This window comes from Sminthopsis crassicaudata, chromosome 6 (genome assembly GCF_048593235.1).
Source record: "Sminthopsis crassicaudata isolate SCR6 chromosome 6, ASM4859323v1, whole genome shotgun sequence".
NCBI lineage: Eukaryota > Metazoa > Chordata > Mammalia > Dasyuromorphia > Dasyuridae > Sminthopsis > Sminthopsis crassicaudata.
Genome location: NC_133622.1, coordinates 173,657,427 through 173,676,094, shown reverse-complemented (window position 1 = coordinate 173,676,094; position 18,668 = coordinate 173,657,427). Strand labels below are relative to the sequence as shown.

At 36.8% G+C, this 18,668-nt stretch overlaps 1 protein-coding gene across 1 annotated transcript in view; it reads right to left on the bottom strand.

Annotated features, from left to right (window-relative positions):
• Positions 1-1,354: 1,354 nt before the first annotated feature.
• Positions 1,355-18,668, bottom strand: part of TRPC3 (transient receptor potential cation channel subfamily C member 3) — an 87,619-nt gene continuing 70,305 nt past the window's right edge. The window contains exons 7-11 of the mRNA XM_074276400.1: positions 18,360-18,555; positions 15,421-15,630; positions 9,619-9,702; positions 6,074-6,149; positions 1,355-1,760 (exon numbers count right to left, since the gene is read on the bottom strand). Of these exons, the coding sequence (XP_074132501.1) occupies positions 1,618-1,760; positions 6,074-6,149; positions 9,619-9,702; positions 15,421-15,630; positions 18,360-18,555 (709 nt within the window). The 3' untranslated portion in view covers positions 1,355-1,617. The remainder of the gene's footprint in view (positions 1,761-6,073; positions 6,150-9,618; positions 9,703-15,420; positions 15,631-18,359; positions 18,556-18,668) is intronic.

The following is an 18,668-nucleotide window of genomic DNA, read 5'->3' as shown; positions in this document are numbered from 1 at the left end:
ACAATGAGAAACCTGCAAGAAGGTTTCAGCCTGGCAAAGAATTTAAAATCTCTGCCCTGTGAAAATGCACTTGGGACTAAATTCAAATTAACTTGAGAAAGATAAAGAGAATCTAAGATTGAAAAGACACAATATACACCATGGATATGCAGATATATAAATAAAGCACAAAATAGTGTTCATGGCTTTGGACAGTACAATACATCTTCTTACTATCAAGCTCTTGACTCAAAGCTCATGGCTCAAAGGCAACATTGATAATTTCAGAACAAAAAAAAAATCTCATCGATTCTCCCTGATCCCTATTTGAATATATATGTATATTCAAATATAGATGTATATTCAAACATATACATATATTCATATAGATGCATATTCAAATGTGTGTGCATGTGTGTGTGTTTAGATACACACACACGTATATATTCTTCAACAACTGGACTACTTGTTTCAAGGGAAGATATGGTTTGGGCAATTTTTTTTTTTTGGCCAACCAGTTAGTATAAATGATAAAAGGTCAGTTGTAAATAAAGGAAAATGATCGTTCCATGATAGTTTAATGTATTATAGGGAGTTGATTAGGAGAGGCTGATCAACTTTATGTATTTATAAAGAGGTGAGCCTTGTTTCAAGATTTTGGTTTTCCATATGAATGTGAAAATGTACATTAACACCCCCATGATGGCACAGAGGAGGTCTTCTGAGGTTGGATACTACCCCATAGATGCCATCCCTGTGATTGTGAGGAAGGAGGATTGGTTCCTGGGGAATCTTTGGAGTTTTAACCCTGCACTCCCACTCCTACTCGGGGTTATTAATCTGCTCTCACCTCTCTCATTTGAACTGTCTCTGGATCCCTCTGAAGACCTACACTCAGACTAAATGGTCCTTTTGTGCCTACTAATACAGAGAGGTAGCTCAGATTCATAGCTTGAATCAAATTGTACCCAGAAAATTTAATCACTCTTAATCCGAGGACCTCAATAACTTGCAAGTACTTAAACTCTGGAGATGTCTTCAGTCTTCTCAATAAAATCATGATGATCTAACTGATCATCATGGATTTTTTTCAACTGGAAAGGATCTTGGAGGTCATCTCTTCTGATTCCCCCAGTTTACAAATGAAAAAACCAAGAAAGGGAAATTGAATGGCCTAAAGTCACAACTATAGTAAATGGATGAAACAGGATTCAACCTGAGGTCCTGTGATTCAAAATATATCTAAATACTCTTTCTACATCACACAGTAGACAAGTCTACATTATCTTAAGGGAGATCCAACCAAAATGTCAAACCTAAGCTTACCTCCCTACACCTTAATCCAGCTGATCTCTGATTAGCCCTCTGTAACTAGACTTTTTTTTTTTTTTTGTAAAATTCTCTTAGTTTTTTTTTTTAAAAAGGTAAAAACAGCACGGACAATTAAAATAAAATTATTTTGTTGATGGATTGAACTAGGTCAGGTCTCAAAGTCTTAGCTTTCAAGGAAAGATTCACATAATAAAGACAATTTATATGAAAAATTGACATAGTCTTCCCCCCCACATCAAATATATGTTAGAAATATTATTGCCTGTGTTTGTGCTATAGTCAACAACAGATTCCCAGGCTCTTGAGTCATTCACATCTCAGCATGCTGGGATTTAGTTTCTCTGTGAGTTTATGGATCAGAACTGCTAATTCTTCTGTTGCTTGGGACTTGTCTTCCAAAAGTTCATAGCGCAGACTTGAAATGTCTTGTTTTATTTCTTTCAGTTCACCTGTAGCATTTGTGAGAAAAGATTGTAAAAAATCATTTTTGATTTCTTGTTCATTGAGTTGGAAAAGAATATGTAAAATCTGTTAAGTGCAAAGAAGTCTGAGGAACTTTAGAAGCTGTCTTTTCCAACACCCTCTTTTCTGATACATAGCAAGAATGCCTCCCACATCCATGATTGTGTGTAAGAAGGTGTAATACCATTGGTCTTTTTAGGTAAAAGGCAGACATAGTAAATCCACTCTGATTGTATTTTGTACCCAAAGGGTTTTCCAGCTTGAGTAAATAAACACTATGGGTAATTGAGAAACTTCTGGATTTGGAATTAGCCAATCTGTACTCAAACTACAACTCTGCCACCTCATAGTTATGTGATCTTGAGTAGGTAAGTTTAACTCCTTGGGCCTCAGTTTCCAATAGACTCACTTGCAGTGCTAAAGTTAAAAGCCTATGAACCTATTTGGATTCAATATGGATTTATCAAATGTCTTCCTGGAATTGGACCATTTTGAACAAATTTCAGAGCAGGAGATGGGAAAAGAGGAAGAAATCACTCCAGGAAAAGGAATGACTTTACAGGAACAGAACAAGCCCATCGAGGGAATGGCAAGCAGACAAGTTGACCAGCCCATAATGTCTGTACCAGAGAAATAACAAGAAATATGATGATGAACCAGGAGCCATGGGGCACAGGCTGTTAGGAGCAATAGAACAGGCGATCATTATCTGCAGGTTCCTTAGCACAGCAGTGGGCTGCTTTGTCTATTAAGTGGCCTCCCACTAATGACACTTAGCACCATGATGGCTGCCATAAATGATTGGCTTATTGCCCAAAATATGGCTCACTCTCAAATTATGATGTAAAGCAAAGGTGTCAAATTCAAAAAGAAGCAATCCTTGCTGGGCAAATTGATTTTGTTGTTTCCCCAAATGAGGTTTTCTTGACAAAACCACAAACATTATGTTGTGTTGTACTTTAAAATTTATTATGTTAAACATTTTCCGATTACATTTTAATGGGGAGTTTGTGGCTAAGTTTGACACCTCTAATGTAAGTTACCCATCAGCTATTACTCAGATCTCCCTTGTAAAAATAGACTTTTCAACAAGGCAGATATGAACCTTAAATTCAGTGATTTTTTTTGCAAGATATTCCTAAATCAGCTTGCCTTTTTAGTTATAGATTAATCTATAAAGTTACAGAATAATCTGAAAAATATATTATTTTAATATCATTTATCATGAATTTCTAATCTTTTAAAATATAGCATACATCCTTCATCTACAAATGAAGGAACTTAGCACAAGTCTCTTAGTGAGAAATTTTTGACTTTGGAGTCATTAACCAATATTTAAATGAGGTTATGAAATGATTTCCTCTGTTTCTACTTATATTGAAGAATATGATTCTTATTTCCACATTTGTCTCTAATTCATATTAGCTATGTGATTTGGGGCAAGTTTATTCTCAGGATCCTGAAAATGAAAATAATACTATTTGGGATGTTGGGAGGCTTAACAAGTGATGACTCATATCTAATGTTGAGTGACTATTAAGTGCTCCATCACTAAGTGCCAACTGTGATGACTATGAGTGCTGAGATGTGCCACAATTTTGGTTCCACCATTCCATCTCCTGGTGTAGAAAGCAGCTCAATAAAAAGAAAGTTCTTAAATAGTTAGTGACCACAGCATACAAGGCAATGAAGAAAAGGATCAAGTCCCCAAAAGTGACTAACCCCTAGAGAAGGGAGCATTACCCTTGGGTTCTTAACTCCTAAAGGGTAGATCTGGATAGACTTCAGGAATCCATGAACTTGGATAAGAAAAAATTACATTTTTATTTTCAAGTAATCTTTGGTTTTATTTGTAATCCTCTATTTTCTGTTTTATACATTTAAAACATTATACTGAGATGAAATTTATTGATTTTGTCAGATTGCTACAGGGTCCAGCACAGAAATATGGTTAAAAAGCTTTGCTCTAGAGGGTAGCTTACTAGATTTGGAGTCAAAAAAGATTTGGATAAAAATCCCAGCTCTAACCCTTACAAGCTGTGTGACTCTATGCAAGTCACTTAACCTGTTAGACTTGGTTTCCTCATCGGTAAAATGGGATCACAAAGCCTCCAATACCTGCCATACAAAGTTTTTGTGAGAATTTAATGAGTTAATCAATAAAGCACTCCACAAACCTCAAACTGCCATATGTCATATATGATTATTATTGCTAAAGAAATTGACTCCCAAAAGAAAACCCTAATGATAGTTCTTAATAAATAAATGAAGAGTTTGTCAATTGGAATAAGTCAGATAAAAAAAAAAATCCTGTATTAATAATAGGTTCCAAAACATTTTCTGGCCCATATATTTCTTAAAGAAAATACTTGTTCTTTCTCCACTTGCCAGGGAAGATTAGAGCAGTGCCATCTCTGATAGCTGGCAGTGAGCCCAAGTAGCATTTGAACCCTTCATGGCTTTCACAGCCCCAAAGGAGAAGCTGAGAAAAAGAGCAAAATGTTATAAGACTTGGAGGGACAGAGTTAAATCTTACAGGAACAAATCTTACAACACAGCCCCAAACTTGTCAAAAGGAAACTGAGGCCTCAACAAATCAAGTGAGCTGCCCAGCATCACCCAGGTGGCAACTTTTAGAAGATAGCATGTACATGTTTAATATATATTAAATTACTTGACATCTAAGGGAGGGGGTGGAGAGAAGGGAGGGAGAAAAATTTGGAATGCAAGGTTTTGCAAAGGTGAATGTTGAAAACTATCTTTGCATGTACTTTGAAAATAAAAAGCTATTATTTTTAAAATAAAATTTAAAAAAATAATACATATTGGGGAGTGAGGTAGGAGGGGATTGGGTTGTAAAGGGCTTGACTTTGAATATCAAACAGACCATTTTGAATTTGACCCTGAAACCCACAGGGAATCACTGAAGTTTCCTGATAAGGAAATAAATAAGGTGGTTGGACTTGTGCTTTAAGGAAATCACTTTGATAGAAGAATTGTACATGTTTAACATATATTGGATTACTTGCCATCTAGGGAAGGGGGTGGGAAGAAGAGAGGGAGAAAAAAATTGGAACACAAGATTTTGCAAGGGTGAATGTTGCAAACTCTCTATGTATGTAGTTCAAAAAATAAAAATCCAAAAAAAAAGAAAAGAAAAAGAAGATTGCATGCATTCTTAGCCTAGCTTTATATGAAGGGACTTACCACTGGGCTACCAGACATGGGGTCTGTCTGAGCTCCATCATTACTTTCTAAATGGACAATAGTCCATGTTTCCATGTGATTATTAGTCAAAACTTGGAACAATTAGCCTTCTGCCTAATCAATGTTGTTCCATCGGGGTAGGAAAAGACTTGTAAAGACATATAAGAAATATCCTGTCTGTGCTCCTGCCAGGAATCCTTTGCTTTCACCAAATGGGAATTAGGTTCTTAGGCACAGAGCCATCATAGGATCTCTAGAGTCCTAGACTGAGAGCTGGAAGGGACCTGAAAAGTCATTAGCATCTAGTCCTTCATTTTACAGTTGAGAAAATTAGAGAGGTGAAGTGATTTTCCTAGAGTGCCACAACCAATAAGTTTCTGAGGTAGAATTTGAATTCAGATCTTCCTAGCCCCAAGTCTAGTGTACCACTCATGCCTTAAGTCATATCTAGGACTTTATTCCAGGACACCAGACAGAAAATTTCCTTTCACTCACTGTCTGTTCACATCCTTCCCCTGGCCTCCCCTCTTCTCGACCCTTCATCCTTGCTCTCTTTTCCCCAGGCACAAAAAGCTATTTATGGCTCTGCTCAGACACTTGAAAAACATGCCACAGCTTGCTCAGCTGTCCTTGAATTATAAGAAAGACTTAACCCAAATAATCATAAATCGAATTTCTGTAATATTTTTAAGATGCCCAAAGGGCTTCCTTGCCCCCTCCTTCTCTGTCTCCCTTCTTCCTTCTCTCTTTTTTCCTCTCTCCCTCCCTCTCTTACCCTCTCCATCTCTTCCTTTCTCCCTTCCTCCCTCTTTCTCTCCCTCTATTCTTCTTTATCTCTCCCTCTCTCCTTTACCTCTCCCTTTCTCTCTCCTTCTATCTTCCTCTCCCTTTCTTCATGCTCTCTTCCTCTTTTTCTCTCGTCCTTTTTTTTCCTCTCTCTCTCTCTCCCTTCTTCCTTTCTCCCTTTCTCTCACTCTTTCTTCTCCTCTCCCTCCCTTCTTCTCTCTCTCCCTCTCCTCCCACCAAGAGATGCAGTCTTCCATGTTTGGTGAAACCCTTGGTAAAACAAATTTCTCCTCTGAGGGCCACTCACCTTCATTGACTTCATCATTCTCCTTGTCTACCTGGGCTTTCAGAACATAACGCTTTATGAGCCTTTTCATTATTTGCTGCAGAAAGAAGACATAATTATACCCCTGTTTATATATATATGTATATATATATATATATATGGAAAAAGTCCACAACTTATTCTCCCAACAGTCCTATGCACCTGCAAGTAAAACATGCCATGAGATAAAAAAAAATGCCTTGAATTGACTCTGTTGCAATAGAAGGACCCAGGCAGCCACTGGGACCTGGACAGCTTTAGGGAGGAAACAGGATATGGAATAAGGGTTCTGGGTTCTGCTCCTTTCTTCCCATTTCATGAGGGACAACTCCTTACTTGCTCAGAGCCTCTGCCTCTTTCATAAAATGAGAAAGATGATTCACAGAAGAGCCTAAGTCCAAGGTCTTGACTAATTTTGAATACTATGTTTCTACTGCCAATTAGTTAGATAATCCATTACGTCTTCCCAAATAAATAATGAATCTTTTCTCAGAAACCCCAGCCCCATAGACTCCTCTTTGAAGTAGTCTATGACATCTCTAGGCACTGTGAGACTCTGACCCATCATGAAACTGAAGCATGCCCCTTGACTGCCTTATTAAGCGAATTAATAAATTATAAATGAGACTTGAGCTCTGCCAGGGAACTATGGGCAGATCCTCAAATATCACTGGACATCAGTTCTTCATCTAGAAAATAGGAATAATGACATTTGCATTACCCAGGCTGTTTTACTACCTCCTAGGGTGGTGAACAAAATGCTCAGAAACCAGTTACCACCAAATAAGACTGAGTTATCATTCCTCCACTGAAGTTTGGTGTCTGAGGTCTCATCACTGGACAGCGGAAATTTCTCCCTCACAATTTTTCTGTTTCCACCATGACATTTAAAGTACACCATCCCCTCCCCAATAGTACATTAGTAGCAAGTCACAGAGTACTCAGCCTAAGGAGGGGGTTAGATGAGAATAATCTGCATAAACAGAACAGAGTATCAGGCCCCAATATCCCAGAGACTCCAGGTATATTACTTTGGATCTACGTCTGTTAGGGGGGTTCAGAAGAAGCAAAAGGCCTAGTTCAGAGTGGACATTTAAAAGTTGATTTTCTGGGAGTTCACAATTCATAAGATTTCATGTTAAAGAATATTGTGAGGAATTTCTTTGCCTGTTTAGCTTTCCTTACTTCCCCTTTCCCTCTCCTTCCCCTTCTCATCTCTCTTCTACCTTTTTCTTCTCTTTCCTTCCCTTTTCTCCCCTCTCTTTTCAGCACCAGGCCTAAAGTCAGAAAAATCGGTTGAAATTGAGCTCTAAGAACTTGCTAGCTGTGTGACTGACCCTGCCTATATCTTTCCTCAACTGTGAAATGGAGATAACAATAGCACCTACCTCCTAGAATTGGTGGGAAGCTCAAATGAGGTAATATTTGTAAATTGCTTAGGTGGTACATAGTAGGTACTTAATAAGTACTTGGTTTTTTTCTTTTGTCATCCTCTCTCCACTCTTTCTTCCTTCCTTTCTCTTACCTTCCCCCTTTTTTCTTTCTTCTCTTTTCTCTATCTCTTCTGCTTCTCTCCTGTTTCTTCCATTTCTTCTCTTTTGTCTCCCCTTTCCCTTCTCTTGGCTGTTTATCTTTTCCCTCTTTTCTTCTCTTAATATCCCTTTTCATTTCTCTTCTTTTCCTCCACTTTCCTTTTCCTCCTCTCCTCTCTCTACTTCTTTTTGTTCTCTTCCTCCCTTTTTACGCTGTTTTGTCCTTTTCTCCCATTTCCTTTCTCCTTCCCCCTCTCTCCTTCCTCTCTTTTTCTTTCTTTCTCTTTCTGTATTTCTGTCGTTCTGTCTCTTTCTCTCTCTCCTTCCTTCTGCAAAAAACAAAAACAAAAAACAACATATTGCTGATGTCACTAGGTGATATAGGAATTGGAAGTCTAGATAAATCCTGTCTCAGATTCTTCCTAGCTGTATGACCTTGGACACATTACTTATCCTCTTAGCCCTACCATATCTACAAAATGGGGATAATAATAGTATCTACTTGACAGTGTTATTGTGTGGACCAAATAAATCAATATGTATGTGTGTGTATATATATATATATAACTCTGCAAATCTTAAAAGGCCTATAGAATGCTATTTAATGTCTTTGGTGGAATGTCTATTTGAATTCCAATAGGTTTGTGCATCCCTGTTGCTTGAGGTCATGAGCTGGGACTTAAGGCAGGAAGGAAAGAGCAGAACCTAGTTGCTGGTGTCTGTAGGTGATCAGCCCAGGAAGAGAAGGAAGGCGTTAGGAATAATGCCTGGTCCAAGGGCCCTGGGAGCTTGGAGAGAAATGAGAGAATGACAGGAGAATGAAGAGAGGGAGATTTGTAAAGATATCAAAGAGAGAGAGGGTGCAAGGTACAAGGAGCAGAGCATGGGGAGCTTATTAGTCAGTATTGGGCCAGCTTCATGACACTTGGCACCTGGGCAACTTCCAAATCACATGACTAATGTTGAGTCAGTCTTCAAATGTTTGCCTTTGGCAATAATATATTCCTTATTTCAGTTTTAAGCGGAACATTTAAACATCAAAGTCGGTTTCACCAGGAGACAGTGTGAAAAGAAGTCCTTCACCCTCCATTCCAGCACTGTACTTTACAACCATTGAAACCAGTTAATCATCCTCATTTTCCCATCCCTTTCCTCCTCATCCTAAGGCTGTATCACCACCAGAAACAGCCTAAAGATTTGGAAACTATAATGACCAACTTAAGGGGAAAAAAATCCATGCTCTACTCTGGATGCCCCCACATATCCTTCCTTAAATTTGAGAGCAGCTTCCATATGTCTCACCCAATATAAAATGCAAAATATACAATATCATTTCAAGGCAGCAAGGTAGTACAATGGATTAGGGTACTGGATTTGGCATCAGAAAGACCTAAGTTTAAATCCAATCTCAGATATTTTCTAGCTGTGTGACCTTGGACAAGTCACATCACTGCTGTCTGCCTTGATTTCTTTATCTGAAAATTTCAAATAATAATAGCATCTACCTCTTAGGTAGGTTATTGTGAAGATCAAATGGGATAATAATTGTAAAGTGATTAGCACAATATCTAGCACAAAATAGTTGCTTAATAAATAGTTTTTCCCCTCTCTCTCTTCACCCTCTCCTTACTTCTTCCTTCAAGGTGGTACTATAAGAAGACTAATTCTCAAAGAATGGACAGTAATATGGGAGGTAAAGAGTTGCCCAAAGGCAAAACATTTATAAATCTAGGCCAGGTGTCAAACTTAACAGGTTAACATGGTTAGCCATCAAATTTGTACTGTTTTTCTGCAGCCCGACATGAACCATTCATCCTAAACCATAACCATTCTTGACTTTGCATGTTCTTTTGCATCTTCATATTGAATGGGGGGTCTCTAAGGTCCTTCCAATTCTAAAATTCACAGCACAAATGAAGAATGGATTTCAACTCACAAACACACACAATTACAGATGTACACATACATGTATATACATGCCCAATAAGCGCTTACCTGATAGCGTGTTGGCTGATTGAGAATGCTGTTAAAACTGTGTGATTCAAAAACTCTGGAGTTAGACTGAGTGAAGAGGTTTAACTAGGAAAAAATACAATTAACCTAGTAAATGAGAATACATTCATTGGAAATCAAAACTACCATCTACTTTTTTATTTTCTCCCTGGTATTTCTGAAGTTTCAAGTTTGGGGGTAGCATTCTTCTCAAATGTGTTTTAGAAATAACAATTGAAGGTGTCTTGAAGAAGTATTTTGAGACAGCTAGGTGGTACAGTGGATAGATTATGAGCCTGGAGACAGGAAAACCTAAGTAAAAAAACCCAGCCTTAGATACTTACTCCCTGTATAATCCTGGACAACTCACTTAAACTCTTTTTGCCTGAGTTTCCTCAACTGTAAAATGAGAATAATAAAAAATTATGAGATAAATGAAATAATATTTGTAAAACATTTAGCAAAGTGCTTGGCACATAGAAAGTGCTATATAAATGCTAATGATTACTACTATTATTATAAACTCAATATCCCTTCTTTAAAATGTTGAGTGACTTAAATATATAAAACTTATTAAACATATTGTCCATATTAAAAAACTTTTTTCTTCTTTCTTATCCCCTTCTGTATACTCGGGAAAATTGTTCAAGTGCTTCCTTGGGTGAGTACTACCTAAGAATGGGTCTGTTGTTTACTTTTCTGAAGTACTTCAATTTATGAAATAAAGAACTTTTTTTTTCATTAGAATATAACATCCTTGAGGGCAAGATATATATTGCTTTTGGTTTTGTATCCCCCATCTCTAATCCAGGCCCTTACACATAATAGGCATTTAATCAAGGCATGTTATAATGACCTAAATTGAATTCCCACCAATGGAAGCCCCTTTCACAAATAGACTGATGTAAAGCATCTTCCTAGATACTTAATTAGAATTTTTAGAAGTAGGCTAAAAGTGTTCAATATGCTTTGAAATTTTGAGTGGGTGGGAACAGTTGACAATCATAACCAAGCACTCCATTGATGAACAAGTGATACAAGAATAGGGCTAAGCTTCCTTCCCATGTAGGCAGATAAGATGGGCGCCCACCAGAGTGGGAAGGTATACCAGGAAGGGCCTTCCATTCAAAAATATCAATGTTACTACTGACTTTCTACCATTACAGCTTCATTTGTTTGGATCTGAAAGATTCCTTTTTGAGTAAGATAGAATTATTCCATAAGGTATTCAAAGCTCACACCTTGGCATCAAATATCAAAATGTAACACAATTCATTTAAACATCAGATGATGATAAGATCATCAGAGAAGGGGTAACGGGTGGGCACTTGAGAGGTGGTTGGGTGTGAGGGTGGGAAAAATTGGAATTGTTATGAATCCTCAAAGCATATTAGCTTTTCACTATGTTGTGTAAAAGACATCAGCATGGAGTAGTGGATATCCAGGCAGTTTTGGAGCTTAATAAGACCTGGATTTGAGTGTCATTTCTGGTACTTCCTGGCTTTGTGACTCTTGGCAAGTCATTTAAGACCCCAATGCTCTAGCTAAGTTTCCAAGTTGCAGAGAAGATGGCATCCAGTATTCCTACAGTTTCCTCATCCTTATGCCAGTGAAATCATTGGTCTTCAGACAATTCTTCCCCATGCTGTCTGGTTAGATCACTATATAAGGAGGTATTTTGTTGCTTTCCACAAGAGGTTAGGGTCAGTCTATGGGCCAAGGTTACCTCCACAGTTGTGCAAAAGAGATCGTTTAAGGTCACAAAACAAAATTTTCCCTCTCCCCTTCAAGAATTTTGGAGTGATAGGAAAAGAATCAGCATCTGTGAAGAGGATTAGGAAGGGAAGAGAACACAGCTCACTGTTAAAAAGCTTGAAAATGTGAATGACAAGTTTTCAACTTGGTTTATTTTGGCTGGGAAGCCCCTGAGAAGGGGCTTGAGAAGGCTCAACTTCTCTTCTATTTGTAGGAACCCTGCCTGAGACAAGTTATTCTCCTCTCAGAGAGCAGTGGCATGGGTACCAGCTGTGCACCTTAAAATAGAGCCCAGTGGTGCACCTTCTGGGTTGTGATGCATACTTGCTGCTGGGATTTGAATTATCCAAACACCATCTGGATTAGAGATCCGGCTGCAGAAGCCAACTACTACCTCTTTTTAGGGTTTGTCAACTTTCTCATTAGGAAGGGATAGGGGATTGGGATTGGACTTCACTGGAATAGAATACTCTGGGATAAGAAAATTCCCCATACCAAGACAGATCACCTTCTTTGTAACTATAATCTTAAGAAAATTGCCAAGAGCATAGAGAGAACTCAGCCAGAGCCATACATGTCAGACACAGGACTTGAAATCAAGTCTTCCTGGTTCTAAAGATGAAAATTCAAAAAATAAATTGATTCAATCCAGCTGTTAAAAAGGAAGTCAAGTTCAGCTCCAAATAGCTCTGGATTGCTGCATTATGGCAAGTCTTATTTTTAAATGGAGTAAATCCCAGATAATGAATATTTCTTTAGAGAAAGACAGTATGGGACCATGGAAAGACTCTGGGATTTGGCATCAGAGGACCTAGATTTAGGCTTGGGGCATGTCATTCATTAACCTCCCTAGGTCTCAGCCTCTTTATCTCTAAAAAAAGGTAGGACTGAAATGGTTTCTGAAGTCCCTTCCAGCAACAGATCTAAAATGGGTATGAGGTTGGAATGGACCATCTCTAAGTTCTCTAAATCTATGATTCCATGACTTTATGACAACCTCTACCTCATTCCAATGGTAACCAGGGTGACAATTAGCACGTGGTCCCTTCAGGAGTCCAGCTTTGCCATTTAGTACCTAAGGGCCACAAACTACAAAATCTTTTCGCACTAGGTCCTGTCGGAGAGATGAAAATCTCTAGAGGATCCCTACAAGAGGATACTGTAACATAAGCAAGGATGTTTTGAAGCCAGTTTGAACCTACAAGAATGATTGTTAGATTTTGAGTATAAGAATTTCACCTTGGGATTAGGCAAAATACTGCAATACTATTATAAATTGAGGCTCTTTGGTCGATTCTCTAGATTTAATGTAAATGATGAAAATTAAATTATTTTTTATTTCAGAAAGCTAATTGTTACTTATTTGGTAAACTAAACTAAAACTCATCTTTTTCTTAAAACCTGCTAATTATCCTTGTGTTAGCCTGTATTTGTGGTTTTGATTGTTTTGTTTTGTTTTTTTAATTTTACAGTTGAATACTTTGAAGACTTTCACATTGAAGATTTTATATTTACCCCCAATGAATTTCATTTTGTTTGATTTGCACTTAGAGTGAACTATTAAATTTTCAGTATGAGCATTTTATCTTAAAAATAGGCAAATGACACAAATCAGGGCATAATTTATTATTTTGTTGATTGTCTAAACTTCAGAAAATGATAGAGAAAATGTTAATACTACAGTTTTAATTTAAAAGTATGTCATGTTTGTAGGTGAGCTGATTGTTGAACAGTTATAAGCAACCCATGGATTCAGCTCAGTGATTTAGATCTTTTGGATTTTTATGGCTCTTGATTGTTCTTCAGTTTGTTAGCTACTTTTCCCAATTTTGTGTCTTCTGCAAAGCTGATAAGTATACTATATATCCCTTTATTTCAGTCACTGTATAAAAAAAAAAAAAAAAAAAAAAAATTTAACTTCCCAGAGTCAAGCACAGATCCCTGGGGTATTCCACTGGAGGCTTCCTGCCAAACTAACTGAACTACTAATGATGACTTTTTGCGTTTAGCCCTTCAACTACTATCAAATCCGTCTAACCATATTACCTTTTATTCTATATCTCTCTATCTTTGCTCTAAAAATAGTATGATATGCCCTATAAATGCTCTGCTAAAATCTAGGTAAACTAGGCATTCCCCTTATCAGCCAATGCAGTTACTTTGTTTAAAAAAAAAAAAAAAAAAGGAAGTAAGATTAGTCTGGCCTGACCTGTTCTGGATAGGAACAGTGATCTAGAATCACTGTTAACCTTTCTAGAGATTCAATAACCATCTCTTTAAATAACTGTGTTCAATAATTTTCCTAGAAATCAAAATCAAGTTCATTGGCTTAGAGTTTGCAGACTTTGTGCTCTTCTCTTTTTTGAAAATCAGGACAACGTGCCCTTTCCTGTTTCTGTGGTACCTTGTCCTATTTTCCCTTTGCATGATGTAGCTCATCTGGGTCAGTTGATTTAAATTTCCCAAGGGCAAATGTCCTCTTATTATTGCCTTATTTATTTTATGTAGGAACTTCCTTCTAATCAATTTTTCTTGTCAAATTCAGACAGATATCATTCTCTCCTTGGCAAAGAAAACAGTAATAAGACTGCTGCAGCTCTGCTATCAGTTATCATGGCACATGCACTCCAATTAGTAATCCCATTCCTTCTTTTAATTTCCTTTTTCTCTTATGATATTTTAAAAGTTTGATAGACATAATTCCTGAGTAATTAATCATTTTATTAATAATGCTAGTACTTTAATAATAAAAGAAGTCAGTGACGCTCTTGAATGCCAAAGACCCCTCATGGAGCCCTCCCAATGCTTATATGCCTTTGGAAGAGTCAGTGACTTGAGAGTAGCAATGAACTCTGATTGGTTAACAGTTAATAATAAAGTGAATATTACAAAGAATTATGAATGTGGGCAGTTCAAATGAGAGTCTTGGGACAAGTAACTTGGATTACGTACTAAAGAGTCATCAACTTCCATATCACCTATCTAACAAAAGGAAGAATTTATATTTTCCCAGACATGAGTAACACAATGAGCAGGAATCCATTCATTCACATAAACTTAGAACTTCTTTTGCTATCTTTGATTAGATCTTAACCTGGTTAAATCTTTTCCCAAGATTTCCCACACTGGTTGATTTCTTGATGAGGAAGTAGAAAAGGAGAAAAACATTGGCTTTATTATAATTATTAAATACAAGAGAAAAATAATCTTTCTCACAATATAATGTTAAAAAAAAAAAAGCCCATATGGGGGGGGGGGGTGTATGTGTAATACGCTTCCTTTTTAAGATTCTAAAATCCATCTCTGAACCTATTAAGTTAATTACACTTCTCTACCAATTTTTTTTTTAAATAATATGTTTTCACTATGGAATATGGAAGTTTCATCAATCTTTCCCATTCCAAATTGATCTCCAATGCTTCATTGGGCTAATTCAGTATCTTTAAATAGTAACTGAAACTGGATGCAAGAAAACTATGAGCCTGGTTTGAGTTCTTCTATATTTGCATTCATTGCTGTATCTATTCCTAAAGAAATTCAGATTATTTAGCTTTAAAAAGAGATTGCTTGTGGATTTTTGGGAGGGAGGAATACACAAAATAGCTAAAGCTTCTCAAGAATAAAAACAGATGATGGGAAATGGTCAGTTGTTTCTACTCCAGATAAAATGAGTAAAAAAAGGTTTAAATCATACCAAGAATTTAGCTTGAAACTTTGAATGGTAGAAACATGAAATATGAAAAAAGAAAGCAAAATTTATATTATCTACTTATGTGGACTTTTTTTTTTCTGCCTCCAATGGACTAGGTGAAGTTTTAACTAAAAACATGTAAATTTTCTCTAAAAGCCCTAGAATGATACTAAAATATGGCTTATTCTATCAGAATAAGAAGAATTCTTATCTAGAAGATTTCCAACTTCTAGAAGAATATCTAGAAGAATTCCAACACCTTCCAACTTCACAAGTAGAAAATAGTCTACAAATAACAAAGGACAATGATGGGGAGACAACACATTTATTTGAAGCCTGGAGAAGTCTTCAGTACCTACCCTGGATTTGGAGTTACCCATTCCCATTTCTATATCCTTTTGTAGTCTTCTCCTCCTGCACTTGGAAAAATTAACAATCCGCATGATGAGATAAATAAAGGATTTGGGACTGGGCACCAGACTGAAGGGTGGGGGTAATGTTTTTCCATCATCAAAGTAAGATAACCAAAGTTTTGAGCGAGCGAACTTCCATTCAACATCACTGTCATCCTGCATCACATAGGGGAAAAAAGAGACATCAGCTGATGTTTTAAACAAAATACTTTAGAGCAGAAGTTCTTAACCATGAGATTCATGAACTTATTTTATAACTGTATTGCAATGTAATTGGTTGTCACTGGGCACTTTTAATTCCTGCATATTGGCAGAACTGAAATTAATGCATTGGATTCTGGAGTTCTGAGCTGCAGTGTGCATAAGCCATTTAGAAATTGGGTATTTGTACTATGCTGGAAACCAATATGGGGAAGAGAGAAAGAGAACTAGTAATCTTCCTAAAGAGGGCCAAAGAGAGTAGATCAAAGCCTCCCAGTTGATCAGTGTGAGATTCAACCAATGTACTTTCACTGTACTTCTAACCTGAATGATATAGGAAGACAGTCTTCAAAAAAAATTTTTTTTCTTTTCCTTTCTTCCTTCTCCCTTCCTCTCTTTCTTTCTAATTGCAATTACACATAATTGGTTCCATTTACAATTCCTAAGTATGTTATTTTACGTACTTAAAAATTGTATCCTAAGAAGTACTGCAGCAACTTCTCCAGACTGCCAAAGTAATTCATAACACAACAAATACTATAAAACCCTGGTCTAGAGCAATATTACCAGTAGGATTTTTCCAAAAGATAGACACAGTACATACAAATATGTAGGTGGTTTATTATTTTATTAATCTTTTATTAGTTTTTCTTTATATTATAATCCCAAAAGGTAAATTACTATTGACCCCCAGTTACTATTTTGCCTCTATTAAATTTTTATGAGAATTTATAAGACATGTTTTTGAGGACATCCTTGGTAAAAAATATGGGACAGCAGCAGGAGAGGCTTTTTTCTACAGCAGACACAATGGACTAAAAAATTCAGAGAATACAAGCTCCTGCTGTGCTTATTTTCTGACTTTTATTCAAAGAAAATGTTTTTGGCTAAGTAGAACAAAATCATCAAAAGTCATCCCTCAATAAAGAATTTCTCATTTACAAAATTCTAGAGAAAAGGAACCCTAGAGCTATTTGTTTAGTAATCCTCCATTTATCAATAGAGTAGAATAATAGTCTCAAGATATGGACTGTAGCTGGAATTTCACTGATAATGAGAATTCTCAGGTGAGAAAACTCCCTCCTCTAATACTGGGCAATATCTTCTCTGCAATTTACAATCTTAAGAGAGTTATCCATAGCACTTAGGGATTAAGTTAAGTGACCAGCCCGGGATGATGTGGTCAGTATTTGTCTGAGGTAGGATTTGAATCCAGATCTTTCTATCCCCAAAGCTGGCTCTCTATCCACTGCAAAGCCCCAATCTATCACTTACAGTAAGATATAAAATGGAAAGATACATGGTAGCCCAAGTTGGTGGCCATAGCATGGAGAATGCCCTATACAAAATTCAAATGGGAGAGGGATTCCCCATAAATCGCTGAGAACCCCAACTGTTTTTGTTTGTGGATGATATTGTGCTGAATGCATCATGACTCAAAGCATTACAATAAAGTCAATAAGGCCAGAACTCTGTACTTGAAAGAAGGATTCTTACAAGGTGCTAACTCGGTGGAATCGATAAGACAATGGTTATCTAGTTTAGCATGGTGACTAATAGTTCTCTAGTTCAGTACATGTACTTAGCATGCTCTTAAAATAATTCTCTGTCTTTTTTTTTTTTTTTTTTTTTTTTTGAGGCTGGGGTTAAGTGACTTGCCCAAGGTCATACAGCTAGGCAGTGTTAAGTGTCTGAGACCAGATTTGAACTCGGGTCCTCCTGAATTCAAGGCTGGTGCTCTATCCACTGTGCCACCTAGCTGCCCCCTCTTAATATAATTCTATAAGATGGACACCTATGAGGATGTAATTATAATAGTCCAAAGACCTCCAGAAAGCTAAATCAGGATATTACAGTCAAAATTATTTAAAAGAATGAGTCTAATAATGCACACAGGAAAAATTAAGTAGTTGGAAAGTATGCATTTTCTAGTTTTTAAGAAACAGTTGTATGGCAAGCCCATTGTGCCATGGCAATACATATATATCCAGAAGTTCCAAGTTTCCAGCCATATTATTGTCTCATGAGCACTGTTGCCTTCCTCATATTTTGCTTTGTTTTGTTTGTTTTTGTTTTTTACCTTTTGCTTTGGGAACAGTAATCATATTAATACTATTGTTTCTAGAAATTGAATGACCATTGATTCCCATTAGACTTAACTTACTACCCCTGTGACTTTTCAAGCCAAAGCATTAATTCCCTGGCCTCCACTCCTTTACATGTGTTCACTTCCCCTATAAAAACATAAAGCTACTTGGGGAAAGAGACTATCTTGCTTTTGTTCTTGTATCCTCAAAGATTAATACATTAAGTATTTATTAAATGCTTTTCATCCATTCAGTCTGGGACAGACACTGCAATTAAACAACAGTTTAATATAATATATTTAATATAATATAATATCCTAATATATGCTTCTTCAGTGGGCTAGAGATTTGTATAAAATTAATCTGATGGGGAATTATGTTAAAAAAAATCAATATTGCCACTTAACTTCCTGTTCCACCTGAGCAGAGATGGAGAGGAGGATGGGGGGTAAGGGAGTGTGAATTTTTTCCCCTTTCTGGACCTTAAGATTTCTCATTTGTAAAATAAGAGGCATGTCTAAGGATCCCTCAATCCCCACAAATATCACATTATTAGAATGTCCTGAAAAAGATGGAGGGACTACCTTCAAGGCTTACCTCGATTTCCTGGTAAGAGCTATTAATCATTGCAATCAGCATGTTCAAAAGGACCACAACCATAGTGACGTTGTATATTCCATAGAGAACATAACCAATATTTTCAATGAATTTGTGGTCATACTTGAGCACTACCGATGTCACTTCAGACAGTCCAAATATGGACCAAAACAAAGTCTTGAAGCTTTCTTCCACACTGTTAAAAGAAGGAGGATGACAGTGATCAATGAACTATTCTTCATACAAGGAGCTCAATTAGTGGAAAAACTGTAAAGCTCAATTCCACAAGTTCTGAACTTTTCATTTAGC